Source organism: Chinchilla lanigera, unplaced genomic scaffold (genome assembly GCF_000276665.1).
Source record: "Chinchilla lanigera isolate Chin_1 unplaced genomic scaffold, ChiLan1.0 scaffold00002, whole genome shotgun sequence".
Lineage (NCBI taxonomy): Eukaryota > Metazoa > Chordata > Mammalia > Rodentia > Chinchillidae > Chinchilla > Chinchilla lanigera.
In genome coordinates, this window is record NW_004955403.1 from 7854139 (window position 1) to 7880618 (window position 26480).

The 26480-nt window shown below is 43.2% G+C and overlaps 1 protein-coding gene across 4 annotated transcripts in view; it reads right to left on the bottom strand.

The window, feature by feature from the left end:
- Positions 1 to 26480, bottom strand: part of Myo1b (myosin IB) — a 140400-nt gene that overhangs the window by 28081 nt on the left and 85839 nt on the right. For all 4 annotated transcript variants that reach the window (XM_005373287.2, XM_005373288.2, XM_005373291.2 and 1 more), the window contains 9 exons: positions 22952 to 23050; positions 21739 to 21842; positions 20075 to 20222; positions 19680 to 19798; positions 14220 to 14306; positions 13578 to 13643; positions 5236 to 5340; positions 3075 to 3137; positions 529 to 729 (listed from right to left, as the gene is read on the bottom strand). In XM_005373287.2, the coding sequence (XP_005373344.2) occupies positions 529 to 729; positions 3075 to 3137; positions 5236 to 5340; positions 13578 to 13643; positions 14220 to 14306; positions 19680 to 19798; positions 20075 to 20222; positions 21739 to 21842; positions 22952 to 23050 (992 nt within the window). The remainder of the gene's footprint in view (positions 1 to 528; positions 730 to 3074; positions 3138 to 5235; positions 5341 to 13577; positions 13644 to 14219; positions 14307 to 19679; positions 19799 to 20074; positions 20223 to 21738; positions 21843 to 22951; positions 23051 to 26480) is intronic.

Here is a 26480-nt window from a genome sequence, read left to right on the forward strand (position 1 = left end):
GCAATCTTGCTATGACCTTAATTATCATAAAGGTATTAACACTACTGAATACGCTAAGATTCTCAAAGTTAATCTAGTATAAAAATTCTTTTTAACATTATTGTTATATTTTAAATGACATAAATTGCTTTAAATACTAACCAAATATGTACAAAAACTAGATACTGTCCCCAGTGTCTTCAAAATCTCAAAGAAATCATTATTTTTTGTTAAGTGGATTATATTTTAAAACTTTACTGGAGACCTTCTGTGATTTCTGATTTTTCACGGTAAATCCCCTTTATTAGGTGTCGATGCGTACTTCCGTAGGATACTTTACACCTCGTGCTTAAAATTTGCTGGAAATGCTCATTAGGTCTACTGTACTAGCTTTGCTTCCAGTTCTCTGCATTGACAAGACTTGGCTCTACATGGTCCAGATCTGATTTCTGTGCAACACGTATGGATCTGCTTGTCCTTCCCAGCCCGAGAATGTGGGAGAACCCTCCCCTCGTGGGATAGCCTGGCAGCGTTCTAGCTTCTGCCCACCTTGCCCGCGTAGTGCTGGATCCGGAAGCAGCTGTGGGGCAGGGACGTGTCGTTGAGGAACCGTGAGCACTTGCTCATCCTGCTCTCGAAGTGCTGGTGGGTAGCGCACACTTGGTTCAGCTTTTCTAAGAAGGTCTCGTCAGTGACTGTGCCGGGCCTTAGGCACTCTTCATCCAGCATGGCCAGGATTCCATTTGTGTTCTAGGAGAAGGGAAATAGAAGGTTTCCTTCCTTCCTCATTGCATTGTTTGAATAATTACTCTTATTTACTCCATCTTGCACAATCAACCACGGTCACAAGAAAATTCTGTGCAGTTATCACAAAAAGCAGAAAATCCAAACAAATCACACAAGCCACAGAAATCAGCCTTTCCAAAGAGGGCCAGCTGTGTGGGGAGGGGTCTGCCTGGTATCAGAATGGGCAGGGAGTCACTGCAGCCACTTCACTAGAGCTGACCTCCACACTCTTAGCTGAAGATCAAATACAAGTCTAAAAGCAATGGATGGCATGTTCTCTATACCACAGCACATATCACAAAGCAAAGTTAAGGCCATTATTTTTATTCACAGCCATGAAGAAACCCGTTTCCCATGTTTCCAAACTCTTCATGAGTTCGAAATATAGTTGAGTGTTCAGTGGCAATAAACAAAGTTTAAATAAAATAAAAACGCTGTGATTTGGGATGTTGCTTTTAATGATCATTGTAGTCATGCTGTTCTCAAGAATATGTTCAGAATAAAATTCTTCTTTCATATAAAATTTTCAAATGGATATGAACCATGGGTAAAAATTTACTTGTTATATATTCAGACCCTGTGGTATTTATGGCAAAAGCACATGGCCCTAAAGAAAAATCAGAATTCAAAAATCACCTTGTCTTAATAAACGCTGCTGTCCCTTAGGCTGCCCCTGCAGACCCCTGAATCTTAATTCTAAACATAATCCACTCCCTTACCACCAACCCCACCCACTTCCCCTAGGGCAGAGGCCTCTGCTCCTCTTCCCTTTCCTCACAATGCCCTGACCTCCTCTGACCAGCACTCACTAATTCCACACAAAACCCAGGGGAAGTGTGCACTCTGAGGAATCAAGGACATTCATAACATGCCCAGAATAAACGCTACTGTTTCACGGCGCTGGAAGGAAGCATTTCCTTTACGTACCCAGGTTCTTGTGTGAACGTGAGTTTCTCTGCAATCACGTATGGAAGGGGGGTTTTGGCTGAGATGACGTACCTAAATTAAATGCATCACACTCCCCACTTCTTAAGGGAAGTCATTAAGTGCCATGTTATTTATGTTTATGAAAAAAAATGTGCTAGTTGGGAATTCTGAAAGCTAAGAGTTCCCACAAAAGAAGACCTCACAGAATTTGCTAGAAAAAATTTTCAGATTTTTTTAAAAATGGATTTTAGCTTAGAGCTTTGAATTCTTTATGTGGTCTACTAGTGTTCCCATTCTAACGGTGGCCAGACTTTTCAAAACAAAGTTGACTTCTTACTGAAAAGTGGCGATGCTTTAGAATGCAGTGTTTCATTTAATCAAAGATGCAGCTTTCAAGGCTATTCTTTTAAGTTTAGGATTATCCTGAATATTGGGGGGAAAAAACCCTGCTTAATCAGAAAATTTCCAAAAAGGCTTATTGAAGATGAACAGAAAATGATTTGCCATAAATTCAGACCCTGTATTTGTAAAACACAGCACTCACCTACCCTGACAGCTACAGAATATAGGAAAATAAAGTTTATACACTGTCTCAAATTACTCATCAAGGTCAAGAGTATGAGTAATCCTAGGCATAGAACAAAAGACCTTCCTGTTTTCACACACTAGTAGGTCTTCTTACAAATAATCCATTTACAATAAACTAAAGGATATGATTTGAAAACAAAAATCTTAGATTCTTAAAATCACCCAATAGTTTTTCATACTTTCATAAGCTTTTATACACACACTCAGGCCATTCGAAAAATGCAAGAGTCCTTGGCTTCCTGTGGCCACATGTATATTACCCTCCTGCATACATTCCCTCTGATCACTGCTAGGTCTATACCTGACTCATTTAATTCAGCTCCAGAGTCTGTACCCTCTTCCCCCTTATCTTAGCTGCAACAGTATGCCAAAGGTTCACTAGGGTTTTAGAAACGAGATGGACACTTTGATTTGCAGTACACTGATGGCTGCTCCCCGCCAGCTCCGGGCAGGGCAGGACTCTTTATTCCCAGAAGCCACAGATGGGACCTGGGCTGCCCACAGCAGAAAGGCTGGGGGACTGATGGTCTAGTGCCTGGAGGTCAAGAAAGACCATGACAGGGCCAACAGGACGAGCCTGCAGGAGCCTGGCTAAGGAGCAAAAGGTCCCGCTGTCTAGGTGTCACAGTCGTGAGGCCTCTCGGGTGCAGTGCAGTCTCCCAAACTCTGTAGTTCCTTACAGAAAAGTGTAAAACAGTGAAAATCCGAGTGCTCACCATCAAAAGCATCTATGATTCTACGCAGTGTACTATATTACTAAAAGCTTCTTTAGAAAATGGTACTTAGGTACTCACATTTTCTATTAGGTCACAAATGATAGCATTATTGAAGTAGTCGATGTGAGTCCATTCGATGCCCTAAAGAATGAAACAGAACAAAGTCAAAATCTGTATGGTGACGACACAACTCTACCATCCAACCATCCTTTGCTCATCTCACCAAATTTTACTTTCTTTCCAAATTGCTTTTCTTTATAGAATTGGTGCTGCATATATCTTCCAGTTCCCAAAAATTCCTTAAGGCAGTGCCCACCACCATGAAGCCTAAGCGCTCCCCCTGGACTTGTTCGGGGGGGGGGGCCTCCCTCTCTCCCCTCCCTGGCCATTTCCCATGCAAGCTCTTGGCTCCGGGCCAGACACTCACTCAACAGGCCCTTGGGTCTGTATTACCCTGTGTACATTTACAGTGTTGATAAGGAAATAAGGCAGAACTCGATCCCAGGAATCTAAGGCCTAGATTTTTCAGTTCTTTATTTGTCATCACAAACAAAAAATTAATTTTAGAGTCAATCCTAAATTGCAGGGCAGTTACCTATTTCAAGTATAAAAGAAAAAGAAAAAAGCCCAATGCTAAGACAAAGTAGGTTCACCACAAGGAAAGGCATGAAATCTATCTCTTGGCTCAAATGTTAGCCGCAAAGCCATATCCGCCAGGCCAAATGCAATCATTCTGCATCTGCTTACACTTCATCCATAAGCGTAAATATTTATTTTTCTTCTAAAGGGAAAAATGTAATTCATACAGCAAGCCAGGGATCTTCCGCTATACTTTCAGAAGTGTTTTAGACAAACTGTACAAACTGTTTTCAGTTGCACATCCAAGTTCTGGTATTCTCTTCATCATGAGAAGAAGTGCATGACTCTTACTTTTAGACTATGTCACCAAAGATGGTGGACAAGTGTACAACATTTCTAAAGCATCATGACCATTCTAAACCCAAGCTGAAATATTTACAATTCAGCTTAAGAGTAAAGAAGCTGTTTACTAAGTCACTGAAGATTAATAGTCACCATAGAAAAATCTACATTAAGCGATTATAAAAAAGGATTCCATGTCTTCAATAGCCTAAAATCACACTATAGAAAATAAAGGAAAATATATAATAACATTACTAAGGTATTTTAAAAACAAAAAGGAAAGAAAGATATAGGCCATGTGAAATAATTTCTGTTTTTGATTTTCTAAAGTAATTTCACTTAGAAAAAATGGCTATTACAAAATGAGAGTGTGAAAACCAATGATGTATTACAGAATTAAAGATGAAAGAACTTTGCGAACATTACTTCTAGTATTATAAAACTTTATTAAACGAGATAATCCACACATAGCCCTTAACGCAATAGCTGGTATGTAGGAACCACTCAGCAAATTACTTATTTTATTATAAATTTGAAAATCAAGATTTTCTTTTGGTGGGGGCAGGTACCGGAAATCAAACTCCAGACCTCAAGACTGCCAGGCAGGTGCTGTGCCACTGAGCTAAATTCCTGTCCCCAAATCAAGATTTTCAAGATTGACTCTCAAAATGCTATTGAATCTACTCATGGTGACAGTGACTTTTGTGGTATACAGTTCTCAAGTGTCACGTGATCATCCCTATCATTTCCCCAACGCCCCCCCCGCCCGATTCTTACACCCTGACAATCACAAATCTGCTGCTCTCCACACATAATCTCTCTCTCTAGCTAGGGATGGCATACAGATGGAATCGTTCAGTATGCAGCCTGCTGAGCCTGGCTTCTCTCACCAACATAATCTACTTAGAATCATTCATGCTATGTGGTATATCAACTACTCATTCCTTTTTATGGCACAGTAGTAGTCCATTGCATGGATGTCCCAAGCATCTGTCCATTTATCTTTGACTATTTTCTTAACACACTACTATTCTACATCATTACCCCAGAATCCAAGGAAACTAGAAGCCCTCACCCGATACTTATTCCTCACCCACTATGTGTCTGAGATTGTTGTAGGCACTGGTAGCACAGTACTAAAAAAAACTCAGTTATTATAGACATCTAAATTAAACACACTGAACAAATTTTTAGGAGGTACAACATGACTCAGCTTAGATGAATCTGATGCCAGGCTCAAGGTTAGACATAGCCTTTGGAATCCGGAAATCAGACAGTAAAAAACAAGCAATACGTTTAAGAAGCATTTCAACGTTACCTCCCGTATGTACTCTTCCTGCTCTTCTTTCAGAGTAAGCTCAATGAAGATCTGTTGCAGCTTTTCGTTACAATAATTGATAATGAACTGCTCGAAGCTGTTGTCCTGTATGGACAGAGTGAAAAAAAGCCTCATAAACCATGTCCTAGATCTCCCTAGCAGTGACACTAAGACACCTCAGCCCATGAAACACACCACACAGTGTCTTTCAGACTGAGCTGAGCATCAGCACACAGCTCCAGGGGCGGATGCTAGGCACAGGCAGGCATGTGGGACACAGAGGCTTCAGAAGGAAGTGAACAAACGACACCTACACCAACGATGTGAGATCGCAAAGGCGAAGACTTTTAGTTGACAAAGGAACAGCCACTTGTGGTTTAAAGAAAAACAAGTCCCCTGAAGGACCAGTAAAGACACGGAGATTCCCAGTCTGTCGCCAACTTCTGAGTCTCCCTTGGTCCTCCTGACCTGGTCTCGTTCTCCCCACCCAGGGTCAGATCCCTCACGCTGACACCCTGGCCATTCTACAGAACCATGCTGCACGGGGCTGGGGTGTCGCTCAGCGGGACACAAGCCCTGCGTGTGTTGACCCCTGGCATGCCTGCCCTTCCCGATCATATTATAAGAACATAAGCGAGTGTACGGTGTGCGCACACACTTGTGTCTCACTTGTACTGCTTAGTTTCTTGCTCCATGTAATTAAGATTACATCCCTCAGGACCCGGGGCAGACCACACCCCCCTGCTCACTGGCTTCTCCTCCTTGCACAGTGCCTGCCAGGTACTCAATATGCCCTGGAGCAGGCATGAATGAAGTTCCTACCAAAGACACCCAAGGAAACACAAGCGCCAAAATCATCTCCCTAGCTACAAATGGTCTCTCTCTTCTCGGCAGGCCCACACTTCATCTTAGAGTCTGAGCAGTTTCTCCCTCCTACTGGTGATCGTGAGTGGATTCTCACATGCAAGCCTCACGCCTAAGTCATGGCTGAGTGGTTGCAGGGCTTAATGGACTGCGGGGCAGCACAAATTGAAGGCACAAATTACCTATCTGTTGAGTGAATGCATTTACTGGAACACAGTTTCCAGGGACTAAGCTCTGTCATTTCTACCTCTCTGTCCTCCTTGCCAAGCGATGGTATCCACGGGAGTCAAGGGACACAAAGACTCTACCCAGGTGAACTGGACTTCTCCCATGGTGGCGGCCAGCCTGGTCTAAAGATTAATTGAGGAAGGTTCCTATGGAATGGTGGCACTGCTGCTTATGAAAACGTGGGACTATGGTCCTTCACGTCGCTCCAAAAATAACAACAGGAAAAAAAGTCACAGAAGTTTTTGAAAGCTGATCTTTTAAAATCAACTTTGGTCCTAGCCCGGACAAATTTTCAAATGATACTTACAGTGCAGCCTCTGAGCATATTCTTTCTTGGAAGTCAGTTAGAGACTGTAACCCTCAGCCATGAGTGGATCAGAGGGAACATTAATCTACGCCATAAATGACACAAGCGGACTACCTAAAACCTTGTGCCCCGATCCCCAGAGCAAATCATTTTGGAAAGTGAAGTCATTATGGTGCAGATGACTTATTATACCCAGGCTAAAGCCATTTCATAGATGAGAAAGCCTAGCTCTCTTGGTCTGGAAAAATATGTTCCTATATAATAGTACTATCACGAATGAAAAGCATATAAAATTTAAAATTTTAGTGGCTTATCAGAACAGATCTTTGTTTTGGAAAGCAAAGACATGGAGCCAATCTTTTCTGTTATTTGCAATCTGTGTTCATGAAGCTATTTCAGAATAATTATGCTAAATCTTCCACCGTCACTAAGGGGGCAAATGGAGGGCACACAGCATGTGGCTGGGGACATCCTTCAGTACAGCTCCCGAACAGGACTGAGAAACACACACAAGCACATCTGAAACCAGAGTCAAAACTTCACAAGCACAGCACAACTTTTAGGAGTAAGTTAGCACTAAATTAAATTTGCTGCCAACCTTTTAAAATTCCTCTGTGAATTCTGTACTTCATGTCCACACAGTTAATCAACAATCATGGACTGCAAAACCCACACAGCTGGCGAAGCCATTAGCACAGGCGCATGCGACAGACTGGCACTGCACACGGGTCATACTTACTGCACTCTGGTGCAAAGAGGGACAGATTACACAAAATGCCATCAGTTCTTAAGCAGCAATGGACTTCGGAAAGTAAACACTTCCTGAGAGTTACTTATTGTAGCCAATGACAGCTCCTACCATTCAGGCTGTCTGGTTGGTTGGTGTAAAACTTTAGATCAAGACAGGTATCCAAATGACAGGGCCACCACAGCTACATGTGGTGTCTCAACTGTGGTTCTGCTAGAGGAACGTTACTCAGGATAAAAATGGTTTGGGGGAAATAAAAAATTAAACCAACGCTTCTAATTCTAAATTATCTGGAAAAAGAAAATGTGCTTGACATGTACCCAAGGTCTAGACCCACCCAAAGATCCAGGGGCAGAAGCGGTTGACAGATCACAGAATCATGGAGAGAACCTGAATGACCTGGAAGTTCTTCCCTTTCTGGCCCCTGTGATCCCACTGTGTGGTACTGTCCGGCCCCGTCCTCCCCTTCAAAAACAAACAAGATGGCAAAAAAGGAGTATTCTCCTGGAGACAGTCTAGAAGCCCACCTTATTCCACTGCTAAAAACCAACCAAACAGACAAAACCAAAAGGTAGAATACTACATCATCAATGTATGAATTACCTTCCCTGTGGAAATTGGCATCTATTGTAATTCCGAAGTGGCAAACAGGTCATGAATGGCCCGAGCAGTAATTACTCGAAACGCCGAAGGCTAAGGACACACATTTCTGGTGGTCTAAGTTGTTGATATTGTTCAAACGTGCAAAGAGTAGTAACAGTCTGAAGAACTCCCACTTGCACCAATCTAACACATTTCTCCATTTATACCGGTATTAAATACACATGAGGTTTGCAACCGGGATTCTCTCTGCCCTTTGTAAAACATAAAATACCTGAACCGAGTCCAGAAACTTATCACCTGTCCATGAAGGTCCCAAAGCAACTTTAGACTTGGATACTTCTTGGTCTGCCAAGAACCCTGCGAGCAGCCTCCTGAGTCAAAGTCTCCAAAGAGGGCCAGGAGCTTGCTCTTCGACAGCTCATTTCCTCTGTCCACAGGTTCCATATGTGGACTGCTGTGCTATCGCCTTACCTGCCTTTACCCACCAGACCCTGGGACAAAGCTAAAACTTTGAGAAGCATCTCCAAACAAGTAACCTCTGGGATTTCTATTAGCGTATGACCCCCTTGCATGAAATTGAAAACCACCTCCTACCCTGGACAGCTGTCTTAGAGAACACAGGTAAACAGTAAGGCATCTGTCTTCCTTCTATGCTACGCCACACTGGATAACAAGTGCGGATGGAGAGAGTGAGCACTTACACTATATTTAGCAGAGTATAATATACCACAGTTGGAAACTCTAGGGCTTCTTTCAAAAATTCTAGACTTTGAGTCCATCCTTTCAACATCAAAGAAACAGAAAACCATACTCTCAGTAGAGTTCATTACTAGTTTATACTTCCAAGTATCAATCATGGATTTCCAACATGGAAGGATTTCAAGATGCATTAAAAATACCAGTCTACTTGTACATTTCCCCATAGCAACAGGGGAGGCTAATGTTACCTTACATTGTAATTTAAAGCGGGCAGGTATATTTTAAAATCCTGTACTGTTAAAAAACAATAAATGGTAGAAGAAAGACAGTAATAGAGGAAGCACCTCTGTCACTCTGTATTTGGGATGGTGGGTAGGAGGAAGCTTGCAGCTGAAAACAATGTCTGAGAAGCAGCAGTGTAAACACAAAGACCCTGACTCTCTCAAGCAAAAGGAGCTGCTAATTACACACTTCACTGATGTTTCTTGTAGTTCAGCACTTTCAACTGAGGTCAAGTTTTGGATATGACACGTTAGCTGGAGTTTGATACTTTGCACACAATTGAAGTTTCTTATGTAATAAGTCAAACAGCATATTTATATGTAAGGCTGTAGGATTATGAGTGTAGTATTACTGTTCTAGCGAAATTGGACAATACTACTGGTATACAACATGCTGTTGGTTCCAGCAGAGATTTACTGGGATACTTTTACTTTGACAGCTCCCAGTTATAATATTGCTCTAGAGAACAATAGAATATACCTAACCACAATCCATTTTTAAAATCACAATGTCAAGAAATAGGTCCAAAGCAATTAACTGCTTTTTAAAGTAAACCTCAAAAAAAAGTAACTCAAAATATATGGGAGAAAATTTAACATTAAACTTTCTCTTTCTCGGCACATAAAATTAAGGCTCAAGTTTTAGAAAACTTGCCTTCAAATGTTTAATATTTTTCTTCCAGGCATCTCATATGGTAAATTTTAAGAAAAAAAGTCATATTGAGTTTCCTAAATTTTTAAAAATTTGATTTTGAGAGTCAGAGCAAGAGTTACACACAAAACAGCATTTATTCTTCTATGGAAATACTAGAAATATTTCTCCAAAATCAAAGACCATGTTTTTAGTTATAACACTGTCCCAACTTAGTTGGGTGGATTATCTGGATAATCTTCTTCCTTTGGAAAGCTGGATTTATGTACTACCAGAATACATAGGTTGACTTTTTTCTCTATGAATTTCAATTCATTATTTTCACCTTACTTTTGGTATCAGTGTTCTACTGCGCTCCAAACTGACTTTGAGCCACACGCGGCCAGAGCTGATTCACTAGGTAGGGGCTGGAATGTTTTGCAGTCAAATCCATGTGTCATCACCCCAGAGTTTAATGCATCAGTTTCCCTCTCCCATTTAGAGAGGGACCAAAGGGAATGAAAGGTTTCCACCACCTCAGCTGAAACATGTTTTCATGGGAGCTGTCGGTCACTGGACCACCAAGCAAGAATTAGATATGTTAAAATCAAATGTTCTGGACCTTACTGCCAATTTTTAAAGTGATGCCTGAGGCGTTCTAAAAGGCAGAACTCTTAATTGCTATAGTCAGTTCCACCGAAGAGCAAAGGCAGAACTTGAATTATATGCCATCATTTTCACTTGGGTAAAAAATATAGAAAGATCCATTTTTATGGTGATGTACATTGCGAGTATTTCTTTCCATACTTTGCATCCTGGGGCTTCAGTCTGTGGTTCTTTTCTTAATCAGTTGTGTTTCCCAGTGTTCAATACTAAGCACTTCCTGGTGTTTCCACGTATTTGAATATTGCTAAGAATTCAGGAAAATGTTGGCTGGCATCTGGGGTATGTATCTGAGCAATTTGTTGAAAGAAAACCTTCTGTAGTTCTGTATCAAACAGCAGATAAACGTATCTAAATGTACCCAACCAAATTCCTATGCTGAATTTCCATAAAGTAGATTTATAAAATAAAAATCAAAAGGTTATTAAAAATAAAATGGTTGACGATTAATCTGAGGAAGTTTAGACAAGAAAATAGTACAATTATAATAAAAAAGCTTCATCCTCTAAAGGAACGGGGTGGGGCAAAATATTTCGCTCATGGGGGAGGAAACGTTACTTTTAATGACATATGGCCATCCTAAGACTTGCTGTAGAGAGAACTGGATCTGCCCAGGCTGAGCTTGGCTTAGAAAGGCTTGGTGTTAGGATCCTCTGCGTATCCAGAGATGAGATTTCCATATAGTTGAACAGCAGCTGAGGCTGATGTCTCACAGGGGCATTCCGTCCGGAAGGCAGGCAGCAGAGACGTCAGGTGTGTTTGGAATTTACAGTTCCCTCGGGAGGCACTGTCTACCGGGGAACTTGGTCTCAGCTCTGACTGCACATCTCAAGCTTTGGAAATGCTGCTACCAGGCCCCACCTCGCGATTCTGACACCACTGCTCTGTGCACAGCCTGGACAGCTGAATTTTCAAAACCTCACCAGGTAATTCCAAGTATAGCCGAGCCGTTTGAGAGCTACTGACGCAGTCTTCCTTTCAAGAAAGGAAGGAGGCATTTACAAATAGAATGCACGCGTTTGCATGAACCAAAAGTTCACTAGTCGTAATAGTGTCGAGGACAATGGTGTCACTTGCAGACGGAAGACAAGATCGGAGAGAAACTTGAATTAACCAGAAGGAAAAAAGTGTTCCTAGGCTACTGAAAGGTATTTCAGCCAGGGCCAAGTTGATGGGTGTTTACCCAGGAATATCCAACTCTGTCCTTAGGAAACACCCTTCCAGAAAGTGATCCGGCTTCCTGATTACACCTCCCCACCTGATGGATGTGTCCTCAAGCCGCAACAAGCCTTCAATCACAAAGCCCAGACTGTTATCTCCAAGCAGACAGCAACATCTCCGATTTGCCTGTGGAATCTGGCTCAGATCAGCTACTCAATACATAATTTGAGAAACAGCTCAAGTTGCTGACGAGGTACAACTCAGTTTCCTTTGCACACTACTGGGGTCTCTCACCTGCAGCTGATTAGATCTTGGGACACACTGGAAGCTGAAGCTACGTAGATGTCCCATCATAACCCCGTTATCCTATTCTAAAAGTTTCCAAGTATTCTGACATGGCATTAAGCAATGGCCCATTGGCTTAAGATCAATACGTCTTTTTCCGGCAAAATTAAAATCCAATCAGGTTTCAGAAATATCACTGAATATAACTTTCTCTTCTAACTTGCTAGTGACACTCCTGCTTACCACCCGCCCTGCTCATGAAATCATTTGAATTTACCCCGGCAATGCACAGGATTAGGTAAGAAATGCTTTCTCCTGCCAACTGTAAAGAATGACTTTGATACTCTGCCCATTTACCGACAGTAACCTGAGGTCTTGCTGGAAGGAAATGGATGTCAGCACAGTGACTTTGGAGTTTACACGAGCAATACTTCAACCTCCCAAACTTCAAATTCTTCCTTTTACCCAGGGGTTGCAGCTTCTCTGTCTGCTAATAGGACCCCAGGACAGCAGACACGGTGTAGCGCTGCTGTGCTCTGGGGACACAAGCAGGCAGCCGCCAGCACACACACATCCACCTGGGACGGCTCCCAGTGCTGGCCAGGTTTGCGGGGTGGTGACAAGGGTGGAGCAATGAGCACCTGGGAACCTATTACAACATTTGATTTTCCCTTACTTCCAGATACTGGGAAACCTGTGAGTTTTGGAAGAAAAGTAAAGAAATGGCCCTGGTCTCAACCCCAGCAGCAAGGGAAAAAAGACAAGTAATAAATAAAAATATTAAAAGAGCCCCGGGATGGATCCGGGTCCTACATCTGCCATTCAACAGCTGTACAGCTTTGGGGGATCCCCTTGGCCTTCAGGGCCTTGCTTTCCCATCTAAAAAATGAAGATAATAGCAACTACTGTACTTCTACGAAATTGCTCTCAAAATTAAATCAGACAGTACACACACCACCACGATGGCTGCACAGAGCCAGCCCTCAGGACATGTTATCACTAGCTATTGAGGACAGCACGTAATTGAGGGAGAATGTACTACCATAAACATGGACATGATCAGAAAAAGGAATTTGCTAGAAAGCCTGGCTCAGCAGATGAGAACGCTCTTATGTTTTTCTTCCTGTGATTCCATGCCTGTAATTTATTGGAACATGTAAATTCTTTGGGGTGTCCGTGCTGGCAGGCCTTATTACTGAAAGGAATTCACCAATTATGACATGTGGAGGAGAACTGAGAAAATAGGAGCCTGATCGACTCATTATCTCCCTGAATAAAACTAAAACACGACCCCTAAAAGGGACAGTGTCTTAATAAAAACTACTTCTAAATGTCAAATTTAGCAAGGGAGTAAACAGTAAATTCTAATATAAGTATATAATGTTAGAACATTTAATTTGTCATAAGCATGGTATCCTCTTTAAAAACCTTATTCTGAATGCAGCAGAAATTATTTCAACTGAAGGAGTCAAGCCATCAGACCCTTCCCCTGGTCCCAGGCTTTTTGACAAGTGTCCAGCTGACACACTCCTGGTTCTTCTCATGGTGCCCACTTGTCACACAACCTACAAATTACTGAATGACCACAGGCAGAATGTCCACGTAGCTTGGTGAAGTCTCAAGAATTTCGCTTGACATTTCAAATGTCAAGTACTAAAATAAGAAATTCTTACCCAACAACCATTTCTCCAAGTGCTCATAGCACTGAGAACACACACACACACCCCACATTTTCTTACAATTGCACAAAGAATATTCAAAGATTCAAAATTATATAGTTACATATCATAAATGTGGGCTAGAAAATATAAGATTTCCTTCCCAGCGGTTCCACTTTAATAAAAGTGCTACAAAAAGTTTTGAAAATCTTACCTCAAAAATTTCAAATCCATAAATGTCCAAAACGCCCATGACCTTCTTTCTTACTTTTGTTTGTGCCTTGAAAACAATTCCAAATGAATGAGTTAATTAAGGCATACTATGACAATAAGCATTCAGTGAACACATACATGTAAGTTAATTGTGTTTTCTTAATTAGGAGAATAACTGTAATTTAGCGTTTTTTTTTTAACTTAGTGAGACAGGATATCAGTACGTAATCTAAAGAAGCTATTACTGGTGCTTAAAAAAAAAAAGGCGAGGAGGAATTACTGAACTGTATAAGAGACAGGGCCTTCAAGCTGACCCAACATAATCCCCTTGTTTTAATGAAGAACATATGAATCCTCAGAAAACGAAGTGACCTTTCCAGGCAAGTGTGCACACAGTTACCAAAGAGCCAGAACTTTCAGAGTAATTCCACAGAGGCCTTAGCCTGTTTACCGGAGATAGCACACACACAGCAGAGGAAGATGAACGGAATCCCCAGCAATTTTCCCTCTTATACCAGGTAAATTCTTTCTTAGTGGCAATAAACTATCTGATTATGAAACAGTTTTATCCAACTTAATGGTTATACTACAGTATGAATGCCATTTCTTACAAGTGACTTCTTTGCTTGGAGAGATCCCGTACCTTAATGCTTTCATTGATTCGATTCACCAGCCACGAGAACAACCTGCTGTAGAGGTTTTTAGCCAGCGCATCACGGGCATAGTAAGCCTATCACAAAAGAAGAAGAAGAATTGAAAACCCACAACTACCACAGTGCTTCATTTCCATAAAACATTGAAAAGATTTTAAAAAAATATTTCAAGCCCTTAATTTCAAATTTCTTTTAGAATCAGTTACTGTATTTTGGATAAGCACTCAAGCCACTCATTAGGCAAATTATTTACAGAGAGTTACTGTGTTTTTTACATCCCAAGAACCTAACTAAATACTGCAGAAGTTTTTATCACAAAGATATTCATCTCAATGTTAAGGAGGGAAAAACCAGAAGCAATCTTGAAATCCAAAAGGGAAATAGTAAAATAAATACACACTCATTGAAAGAGGTACTATACAATCATCATAGAATAATGGTTATGAAATTAATAAAATGGAAATGTCTATGCTATTTGAAAAAATGTTAATGTATAGTTTTTTTAATGTATACTTAATACAACACCTATTTTTTTGGTTTTTTTTGTTTTTTTTTTTTTGGTTTTTCTCTGGTACCGGGAACCGAATTCATGACCTTGTGCTTACCAGGTAGGCGCTTTGCCACTGAGCTAAATCCCCAGCCCCTACAACACCTATTTTTTAAAATTACACATAGGAAAGGAAATACATTAAATGGCTCCAACTGCTGATGTCCTTAAATTTTTTTTCATTTAACTGTGTATTTTCTAAAAATTTTCTACAGTGAATTTTTTAATTGTATAATGAAGATAAAATCACTTTATATGCTTAGTTATGTGTTTTTAAAGCTGTTTGAGCTACCTGCCACAGAAAAGACAGGTACATGTATGTCTTTTTTATTTTTCGATGGTGCTTGGGAACCAAACCCAGGAGCTCAGGCGTAATAGGCAAGCGCTCTACCAACAAGCTACACGCCCAGCCCAATATGTATGTCATAATGACTTAGCACCCAAAGGCCTGAAAAAGTTAGTTTTGGCGGGAAGAATCTAACTTCCCTCGGATGCAGCAGGTGCTTTCTGGGTCCTGTAGCAGTTTAATACCCGACCTCCCAGGGTCGCTGGGATGGCATCGGCAGACTGAGAAGCAACTGCAGAAACAGGAAAGCCCCATGCCCCAATGCGTGTGCCTACTTTGCTGCTCACAAGAGTCCTCTGTGACTGTTCAAATAAATTGGTACCTTTCTATTTCATAAAGAGCACAGCCTGTTAGATTATGTGGGGATGCTTGTCACACATCTCCTCCTAGGTGACGCGCTGGTAATTTCCTTAACATGCTCACCTGGCTGGCATCACAGCTAGAAAGAGCCCCTCCTCTCCCCTTCATTGGACACTGCTGTGCTCATCCCAAGCCACCCTCCCACATCTCAGACAGCGACTGCAGCTGAAGCAGAAAATACACCGAGAAATTAGCACAAGAAGGGAGTGCGTAATTTCACTGCAGAAAATGCATGGAAAAGGTTAAAACACAGAGAGAAGCCAGAGTCTAATTTGGGCGCAGAGCCTTTCCCCGGTACCCCTTCTTAGAGTTTTCACTCTGCTACTGACAGCCGCTCTTCCTGGAGACAGACAACAGGAGAGCTTTTACAAATGGTAAGCAAGGGATGGAGGAGGAGAGGGAAGGGGAAAGGGAATTAAGAAGAGAGAACTGAATTAAAAAATGGAAACAGAGCTTCTTCAGGTGGGAAGGGGAGCAGGAGTTGGAAGGATGGGGCAGGGAGAGGAGGGGATGAAGAAAGGATTAAGGTGTGTTCTGTACTCGTGCAACTCCCCATGATAAGCGTAATCATTACGCACTGCAAACCTGGACTAACAAAAATATTAGTAATACAAATGTAGGTAATCCAACTGCTTACACCAGGACCTGGCACAGTCTGTAGACGCATTTACACTGTGACTCTTTTTTGGGGACTGGGATTGAACTCAGGACCTTGCGCTTGCCAAGCAAGGTGCTGTCCACTGAGCTCTATCTCTGGCCCTACATTGTGACTTCTGAAGCAACTATTTCCTCTACCATTTCATGGGCCCATGCAGTGGAACTGCTTAATTCTTTCCCTTTCCTTCTTGTAAATTCAAGTCATCTCAAAACACCACATATTTGTAAGTAAATTCTTTTTCGTCTTAACGTCACCTGGCTTTTTAAGTCTCAAGCTATCTGCTCCTAACACAGCTCTGTTTCAATATGCAACTGCGCGAACAGTGACAACTTATTCTTGGAAGCTGCTTTCTGGTTTTTAAAGTGTATTCACAGCCCGTATTGGTCATCTTTGGGTCTTTCAAACAAATGTCAGTCCAGGGGTCTCAAACTTAAAACGCTTCCAAGGACCGCGTGGCAGAAAAGAATAGGAAGCAGTGGGTCTGCAGGGGTTAGAGGACGCATTCTGGGTTAAAGACACTCAAATTCAAACTTTAAAAAGAAAATAAAGTAAAAGCAAAAACCAAGCATTTGTCAAATAACGTAATGCCGATTGAGCTGTGTGCAGCACTGGGGTCTGTCAACCCGCTACCCCTGACTTCCCGAGCCCAATCCATGCCATCTAATCTCCACAACAATGTGCTACAAAGTTCTAAGGCCAGCGGTGTTTCACATCCTCTTAAAGATCACTAGAAAGGTGTGCGGAAGTCAGAGAGCACGGCAAGTATGCAGGCTCATTGCCCTGGGCTCCAGGCACACTCTAAGACTACGCAATTCTGCAGCTGCATGAAGTCCACAAAGTCCATGAGGAATCTGCTTCCGAGGTGACGCATATCCCAGGTCAGAAAGTGGGCAAAGAGACACACAGACACGTGCCTACCCTCCAGGAGCTGGCGTGGAGCTGGGGAGTCCAAAGTGACACAAGCGAGACGATCAGAGGCCAAGTGCCAAACCGCAGAGAAAAGGAACTCAAGGGGTAGTCTGGGTCTATTTGATCAAGGGAGCTCCTTGGACAGGGGGCAATCAGGTATGCAGAAAATAAGCAAAGGCACCAGGTAAAAATAAGCATGGCATACAGGGAACAAGAATGCCTCAAACTGAAATTAACCACATGGGGTCAGCTTACTGAGGGCCTTAGAGGCCAAGGACAGGGCGAAGTTGTAGAAACACCCTGCCCGAGTTTGCATTACTGCAGTCTTAGTCATCCTATCTGGGGGAAGATCTAAGAGTGTTGCAGGACAGTGAGGCACAGGGCAATAAAAAGAGTACTGGGCCCCAAGAATGGGAGCTATGAGGAAAAGTTAACAAAATAAATCACTTCCTGCAAGGATCAAAACCAACCAGGGGTAAGTCAGGGGAACCGGGTACTCTGACTACATTCAAAAGAAGTAGCATTCCACTCTGGTACTGAAAATCTGAAGGTCCTGAGCCATGTTCTTTCATGGCAGAAGTTTAAAAATGTAGAGAAGGCTGTACGCCATGTTACAAGGGAGCTCAAGCTCATCAAGTAGGAAGCACTTGGACCTGGTTTCTTAGAGTAAAACACTAAAAACAGACCCACAAGATACAAGCCCCTCCCAGGACTTCTCACAAGACACAGGCTGTTCAGTGGTATCGCTGTACAGATAACAACTCCTAGGCTGGCTACTAAAACATGTCCAAACTCGGCGGTTCTCACACTGTGATCTGGACCAGCAGCAGCCCAAGACCTTGGCACTGATGAGAAGAAATGTAAATTCTTTGGCCCTAACTCAGACCCATGAAATCCAGCACGCTGTGGGTGCAGCCAGTCAGCTCTTCAACAAGCCCAGGCCTGAGGGCCTCTACTAGACATCCCACTCTCGACCCCAAGCTTACCCCAAGCACACAGCTCTGAATCTTCTTCCCAAATTTCAACTGCAGCGAAGCCTTACCTATCACCCACCCTGCTCCTGATACGCGCTCTAACCCTGCCTTTTCTCAATGCGTTCTCTTGGAAATGCCCCACTGCCTGCCCTTTATATGAATCCTTTGATTTCTCCACAAAGCCTTCCGTAATTCCTTATTTTTCTATCAAGTGCCCACTTGGGGGGGCTTTGTGCTCTGCAGGCTCTCAACACTTTTAGGGGGGCATGGAGAGGTTGCTGGGAACTGAACTCAAGGCCTTTGCACTGAGCTATATTCTGAGCCCTTTATTTTGCAACAGGGATTTGTTAAGCTACTCAGTTGGCCAGCTGGGCTAGACTTTGTGATCCTCCTGCCTCAGCCCCCTAAAGTGCTGGCTGGGATGACAGGCTTGTACTTGTACTACACACCTGGATGGACATTTTTTTGATGAAGTGAGGTGCTTGCAATCTGACCTGACCTAACAAGAAGCAGTCAGTCAGCGGGGGAAGCAGACAGCAGTGACAGCAGGGCAGGACCGCAAGCAACCGAATCTCCATACAAAACCAAGTTCTAGTATTTGCCAGAGCCACGGGTGTGGGAGGCTTTCTTCAGCAAGCAGAGGGAAAGCCTGGCTCTGCTCACACCACAGATGACGCGCAACTCCACCCTTCTGACTGACAGAGCCAAAGGCTAGTGAGGAGGAGGAAGAGATGGAAGAAAACAATTGAATAAACAAAGTAGGACAAAGTAGGAAGAGTCCTGAATGTCATGTGACTCCAGCCCAGCTCAGCACTGAGAGGTGGGAAAGATCCTGGCTCCAGAATGAGGAGCCTGCAGTACCTGGGGCTCTGGTGCCGCCATGTACACATGCACACATGCAGCCATCCAGGGACACATCTGCTTAACTGAGCCAAACAGAGAGAAGATGACAGCCCCGATTTGTGTGTCACAAAGACTTCGTCAGCTCCAGTACAAAGGACAGCAAGGCAGGGGGGCCACTCTGGCCATCTGACCACAAAATTGGCTTCTCCTAACTCTCCTCCCCAAATCAGGAAGTGGCAACTTCATTTTTCCAGAAGCTTGGGTCCAAAACATTTAGTCACCCCTGACTCTTCTACCGCACTACACACCATCAGCAAATTCTGCTGCCTCTGCCTTCTAAACAGCTCAGACAGGACCACCTCTCACCCACTCCACTGCGACTGGCATCTCGGGGTGGGGAGCAACCTGGCAGCTTCCCTACTTCACCCTACTGGATGGTGACCCTGTGAAAGCCAGGGCTGACCATGCCACCCTTCACTCACAATGCTCCCCGGGCTCTGTCGCTCTGACCCCGCCGCCCCATGCCTTCAAGTTTTCCTCACTCCGCTTCCCTTTTTCCTTTGGTCACTGCAGTCGCCTGCTGCTGGCTTGCTCTGCCATGCGCCTGTTATGTCTGCTGTTATTATTATCCAGCTTTCCCTTCCAGGACGTTAAGTTCCATATGAGGGAAGGCAGAGACCTTTCTCGCTATGTCTCCAATGCCTAGAGCAATGTCTCAAATGTACTACAACGTGGAAATAAGAGCTTACAACACGGAATTTCACATAAAATCAAGTTCTAAACCTTTTCTCAGGGACCGCACGATTTACCCACCTGAGCTACATTCAGTGTTGTCGAAACTTTCTCCTGCTTGGCTTCCACTGTTCGGAAACTGAACGCTCGTTCCAGAACGGACTGATCGATGCCGGTCAACTCGCAAATTTCTTTCAACTCTGTTGGGGACAGGGGGAGACGGGTCCAGAAAGAGATGCTCTGTGTGCCGCTAGTAATTACCACCAAGGCCGAGGCTGATCCTAAGCCACACTCAAGCCCAACAGCCTGACATAAGTCAGAAAGCTGAAGACGTGGCTCCCATTATTATTTCAGTTTGGGTTCACTAGTAAGTTTTCCCAAACCAACACAAAGCACGCGTTTCATTTCCTAGAGAAAAATCTGGGCAGAAGCTCAAGGTAAGTTTCCTACACAAAGCCGAGCCTCCACAGACTCACCATTTTTATCTTTGATTTTGCTTTCGTCTAAACCGTTCACACGTGACTCGGGCTTGAACTCGATGTTCCCCAGTTTCAACACGGCGGCCACCACCTCCAAGACGGACTCGGCTTCGTGGTCCATGAAGCCCACAATCTGCATGGCGTTCTGGGGAGAGAGAAGCAGCACCTGCTCCCTTTCTGAGGCTCTTTATCTTTTTAAAAAGATCAACCAGATTTATTTCTGAAGGGTAAAAACTTAAGATAAGGCTACTGTCTTGCTGGGTGTGACTCTGGCCCCTGCCCATCCTGCGTGCTGGGCAGAGCGGGGAAGAGGAGGCTGGAGAAGCAGCCCAGGTCCACGCTGGGGCTCTGCCACTGGAAACAAAACCGAACAAGACACTTCGACAATTCCCGACAAAGAAAACTTCCTCCCTTTTTTTTTTTTTTGGTTTTTCTCCGGTACCGGGAACCGAACTCATGACCTTGTGCTTCCCAGGCAGGTGCTTTTGCCGCTGAGCTAAATCCCCAGCCCCCTCCTCCCTTATTTTACATACAAGAAAACCCTGGTTCGCAAAGGTGAAGCGTCTCCTTGAAGATGTGGCGGGTACGGGGGCACTGGCTCACTCCTAAGCTTGGAGGGAGTGTGCTATGTGCCGGGCAGAGTGGTTACAGCACCGGCCTTAGATCTGAGTCTTAACTCCAACCATGTCCAGGAGTCAGCCGACTATTGCTTCCATATGAGCATGGTTATACAGTTCCTTAAAATGGCAGGCTCTGAGAGATGCTCTTTTTGAGAACAGCTGGCATTTGTGTGTGTGTGTGTGTAAGAGAAAGACTCACAAATTTCTTTCAACTCTAGCAACGGGAATTTCAATCATATTTCAATCATATACAAATTTCAATCATATACAAATTTCAATCATATACAAATTTCTTTCAACTCTAGCAACGGGAATAATACACTTTTTTGTTTGTTATGGAAAATTTCAATCATATACAAAAGCAGAAAAGCTAGGGAAAGACTCCTCACACCCTTTTCTCCCCCTACAAGAATTAACAAATGGCAATCTTGTCCTACCTATAATGGGACCTCACCGCGCCCACCCCCAACCCCAGCTGTCTCATTTGGAAGTGAATCCTATTAACACATCATGTCACAATAGGACTAATTTTGAAAGTATGTGCCACATAAAGACAGAAAGTGGAGTAGGGTGTAAAGTCATTTCTTCTCTAATGAAAGTGGAACGCTAAGCACTCTGGTTTACACCTCAGTTTTCTAAACTGTACAAAAACAAGATTTTCTGTCTCGAAAACAGTTGGGAGTTTCAACAGGATCCAAGGGCAGGATTCACACTTGGAAATTAATTTGGGCTGCAAAGCTTTGGCTATAAAATATTTGGAACTTAAATACAACATTAAAAGAGTTAAACCTCAGGATGATATATGAAAGCTCTTTTGATAAATGGTCAAGTTCTGAGTGCTTATAAAGCATTGCCTTTGTAGCCTTGCATGGTTTTGAGCCAGTGAAAAACCAAACTAACAGAAATGTAACCAACTCTTGTATAATTCTAAAACCTGAGGGAGGGGAGCTATACTTTAAAGAAAATTCAGAATTGTTACCAGTTCTGACTGAGCAATCTAGTGTGACTCATTTTAAAGTATGGCGAATGCACTGCGCTTACCCTAACAGTTCTGAAATTGGCCGCATCGTCGACCCCATTAACTTTGGCCGAGTCCAGACTCAGGTAGTTGTATCTGCTGAAATCGCGCTCCAGCTTAAGTTTGTCTGTTGAGGCACACATACAAACTGGTAAGTTTCTTGGTACATATAATCATCTTCAAAACTTCATTTTTAACCCTTCTGGCAAGATGACTTTCTGATGCGCAAATAACAATTATAGTATTTTCCTAAAACCACCTTTATTATTGCTGTATGTTACTCATACCCTGCTTTTTGGTATTTATGCTTGCTGATTAAGCCACTTTCCACACTTTTATGATGCAAAATGCGTTCAATGGACAATTCCATGAAAACAGAGGATTTCTTAGAGGATTCTCTCAGCATTGCCTATGTGGGTTCTCTCCTGTTTTGGTAATACATAGAGGGCAGTGAGAAGCTCCTTTGCATAAAATGTTTTTGATTCATTTCAATTATTCTGGTGGGCTCTACTGCAAAGAGTGGCGTGACTGGGTAGCAGGCTCTGATCATTTTGTGACTCTCAGTGGAGGCTGCTAACGAGTCCCCCGGGATGGGATCACCACTTTGAAGTACATCAGCAACAACCGGCTAACTGTCCTTGGTAACACCTTTTTCGTATGTGTACAGTGGACGCGTCTGTGCTATTTTAACGTGCATCAGCCGATTATTAGGATGGCTTTCCTCCTCGAGTGTGGTTGACTTTTCATAACTCTTCAGGCTTGGCCTATTTATTCAGTACTTTTCATCACTTAGCTACTGGCTCTTGGAGTCTATTCTTATGACTAACTCTCTGAAATATCCAAGGATCAGGATTTTACCTCTTGTATCAGCTGTAAAATATTCATTATTTTTAAATCCTTACTGAACCACTTGATTTTATGTAATTATACTCGCTTACTGCTCTCTATTAACACTGAAATATTCTTCCATTTTATTTTTCAGTGTGTGGTTAAGCCACTACCCCTGCAATTGTTTCCTTTAACCCATCGGAGACGCAGGGCACAGTCTGATGAGGTACAGGGACAAGACATGAATGTTGGGAGGCAGCAGACACAAACACACCATGCTCTGCGCCTCGGCTAAAACTCATGGAAAAGTCTCAGGAAGGAAAGGGAAAGCATATGGAATGTGTTTGAAAGAGAATGCTTTGGAAAACGCTGTGACAATACAGATTAACACCCCAAAACTGGTCTTACGGAGGAGCTCTTCGGAGGCACCGGACAGCAGCTGATAGAACACGTGGAAGTTTCTTTCTCCTCTTGGCTGTTTAACCACCCGTGATTTCTCTAAAAGATCTGAGGAGAGAAAAAATTCAGTCATAACATAAGAATCCATTTCATTTTCAGGCTCATGATACTTCTTCTCTCCCTCTCAGTTTCTTCCACTTTTTGTATTAATCAATCCTCAAAGAAGTTACATTTTCAGTGCTACTTTCAGAAAGATCTAAAATCACCAAGTTTTTTTTAAAAATAGAGTATACAAACTAAGCTGCATTCAACAAGCTGGTTAAATGTAACAGTCCTTAGTACTAGTTCTCTTGGGTTCTAATGATGACACTAAACTTTTCAAAATGCACTATTACAACTGTAAGCAAGGCAGAGTGGGCACTGAATGATGAGTCAGCTTAATAATTATAATAAAAACAATCCGATTATGTGCTAATTCCTCCACAGACATTATCCCATTGAATCCTCCCAACTATTTCATCAGGTTACCATTTTACAGTGAAAGACACTGGCAGTCCAAGAGTGTAACTCAGTGGTAACTGGTGGAAGAAGGACTTGTATTCGGGCCGCAGGACCCCAGGGCAGGCTCCTCCTTGTCCCCAAGTGCCCCACTCCTTAGGAGAAGTAAAGCACATTTTTCTGAGTAGCCCAAGTCTTGGAATTTGGTGCTATGTTACAGTGTACTTTCACTGATCCCAGGTGATTTTCCATCTCATAAATTCAAGGTCTTATCAAGATTTCAGACTGCATCCAGAAATGAAAAAGGAAAGAAAACAGAAGGAGCCAAAGCAGCAGCATATTACAAGGGCAAAGTACGACAAGAGAGGCTATTCCTGCCCAGAATTCTGCTGTCTTCTCACCAGTGCCACAGAAGAGGGTCTGTGCTACACAGGGAAACGGCAATTTTAGCTGCAGGATTCTGAATCAGCAGTCCTCTTACTGAGAACTACACATCTGACGCCCAGTAAAGTTGAAATCTAAAATGCTATTTCAAAGGAAAGAATGGTGCGCAATCTTTCTAGGAATAAGGGCTGGAGTTTTGGGTCTCAACCTGCTTAGTGCTGACCCACTACATGCCAGGAACTATTTGGGACCAAGCCCAGACCCCACTGTAGACATGAAGATGCTTCACCTGTCAGCGTCACACACGGCCCCAGGTACTCACGCCCCACCCCCCCAAACCAACTGCAGCGGCAACTGTCAAGGCGAGATGACAAGAGAGGGGGCAGGGCGGTAAAGGCAGAGCGACCACAAACCCAGGCTCTGCCCACAGTCCTAAGAAGCTGGCCACATCCCTGCAGCATGGCTCAGCTCATGAGCCCACTGTCCTCGCACCCCACAGGAGCTCCCTCAGTTGATGAGAAAGAACTGTCTGGCAACACATCCACAACCACTCCCAAAAGCTAAGCATGAAACGTCAGGACATCCGATCATACCCTCAGAGAGCATGGGGCAAGTCTGGCCACGCTGTGTGACAACACGCTGGCCAGCCTATCGCCTGGCACTTGCAAGCAGTGCTCACAGGCCCTGAGAAATACAGAAAGGGCGCTGGCTAAGCCTCACAGAAGAACCACCACTGAGTTAAAGAGCAACATGCGCCTGCAGAGGATGTGAAAGGAACGTGGCCTCAGTGCACTTCCGGAACCACACGTGCTGATGGAATCTGCAGTGACGACCGTATTCAAACACGAGGCAAAATGCAATGGGTGATAACAAAAAAAGGTGCTGGGGCAGGAGAGGGACCCTCCTCTAAACACTCACGCTTTTTGTTCTGCTATTCGACCCTGAACACCTCCACGGAGATGGCTTTCTAATCCCTATTGTACAGATGAAAAAATGAGGTTGTGTCACACCTTTGCAAGCCACAAAGCCAGAACCCAAGGTGTCTCGTTTATGCCGTATAATTTTCCATCACAAAAAAAGAACGCAAAATTGTCAGTCACTTGGAAATGCTGTACTTGACAGGAAATACATGACTTTACTACGCAACTTCATCACAAAACGAGGAATCTTTTATTACAAAGCAACTGAAGGTTTCCTCTATTACCTCAGAGCCTCCTGCTTCAGTTTGTAACTTTTCTCGTAAGCCACAAATTTCCAGGTAGGAAAGTAATTAGGGAAAATATTCGCCCCCAAATAGTTTACTAATGCTTAAACCCGTTCCCTCCTGTATTTTTTTTTCTAAATGTTCATGCACCAACACAATCTAACAGCAGGAAGCCTTACTGAATAATTACTCAGTTCCTCACATAACGTAAACTCAGCTCCCCATGGAGACTGGGCACCTGAGCATTTTAATTCACTTAAATGGGCCCCGGAATGAAGTCCAAGCAGAATCCTGGCACAGCCTTCTCCTCCCCCTAAGGAACTTCTGCCTCCGTGGCCTGAGCCTCAGCTAATGAGATTTATCGAGGAAGAGAGTTATTACCGTGCGCTAGATGTTTAGTACGGGAGAGAGATGATGAGATTCCCCGGATATTCCTGCTCGAGTTGTAATGCTAGGTTTATATTCACTTTCACAAAAATGTACACTTTAAAGGAAGACAGAAGCTGGCTGCACAGTTTACTCTAAGGGGAACATTAAAGGAGTAGAGACAAGGAAACAACTGCTGAGGACCTGCTCCCCTTCCCTACAATGCTATTACTACCCAACAGCACAAAAGCTTACTTGTCATTTTGAGGCATTCTTTAATTTACTTTTTATCGGCGGGTCCATGGCATCGTCATCGGCCCCTATCTATGCATGCCCGAGGACAACCTCCCAAAAGCACAATATGTGAAAGAATAAAGAGCCCACAACTGCACCAGCTGGAAGATGAAGATTTTCTACAGGCAAAGGGATAAAAAGAACAAAAGGGTTGAGAAGAGGAAAAAAACCGCTACTACCTGGGGGCACAACGTTAAACAGTAGGATAAAAGGTTATCCTACGCATGATCTCTCCTGCAGAAAGAGGACCCTGTTTCTTGATGAAGGCTTAAGTATCAGCTTTGTCTCAGTTTTACCAGCAAGGTCTCCGTGACAATGAAAACACTGAAATCTCTGGACTCAGAACTGTGACCTCCCCACGCAGACCCTGTTCTGCTTCCAACCGCTCCAAGAGGGGCGCTTCCGTTCATCTGATGGATTTACGCCTATTCATTACAGCAAAAGGGCACTCCAAACAAAAAGCATCTGCCTGTAATCTAAGAAACTATAATTTTCTACTTTTTCCTCCCTGAAAAAAAATGTGACAAACAGCCAGTGAGTTACTGGGCAAAATCCATGGTAGTTTCGTGGAAAATCCTGAGTAGGAACTTGTTTATTTACTCAGTTATTTATTTTTATTGTACATGTTTGCATATATGGTACATGATGACTGCACTCGGCATGGGGAATTGGCTCACACACATAAAACATCTCCACCCCCTGTACTTTGCCTTTCCCTCTCCTTTTCCCACCATCTCTAGATCCCTTTCCCACTTACAAAAGATCTGTTTCCCTTGTTTCCTGTTATTCATT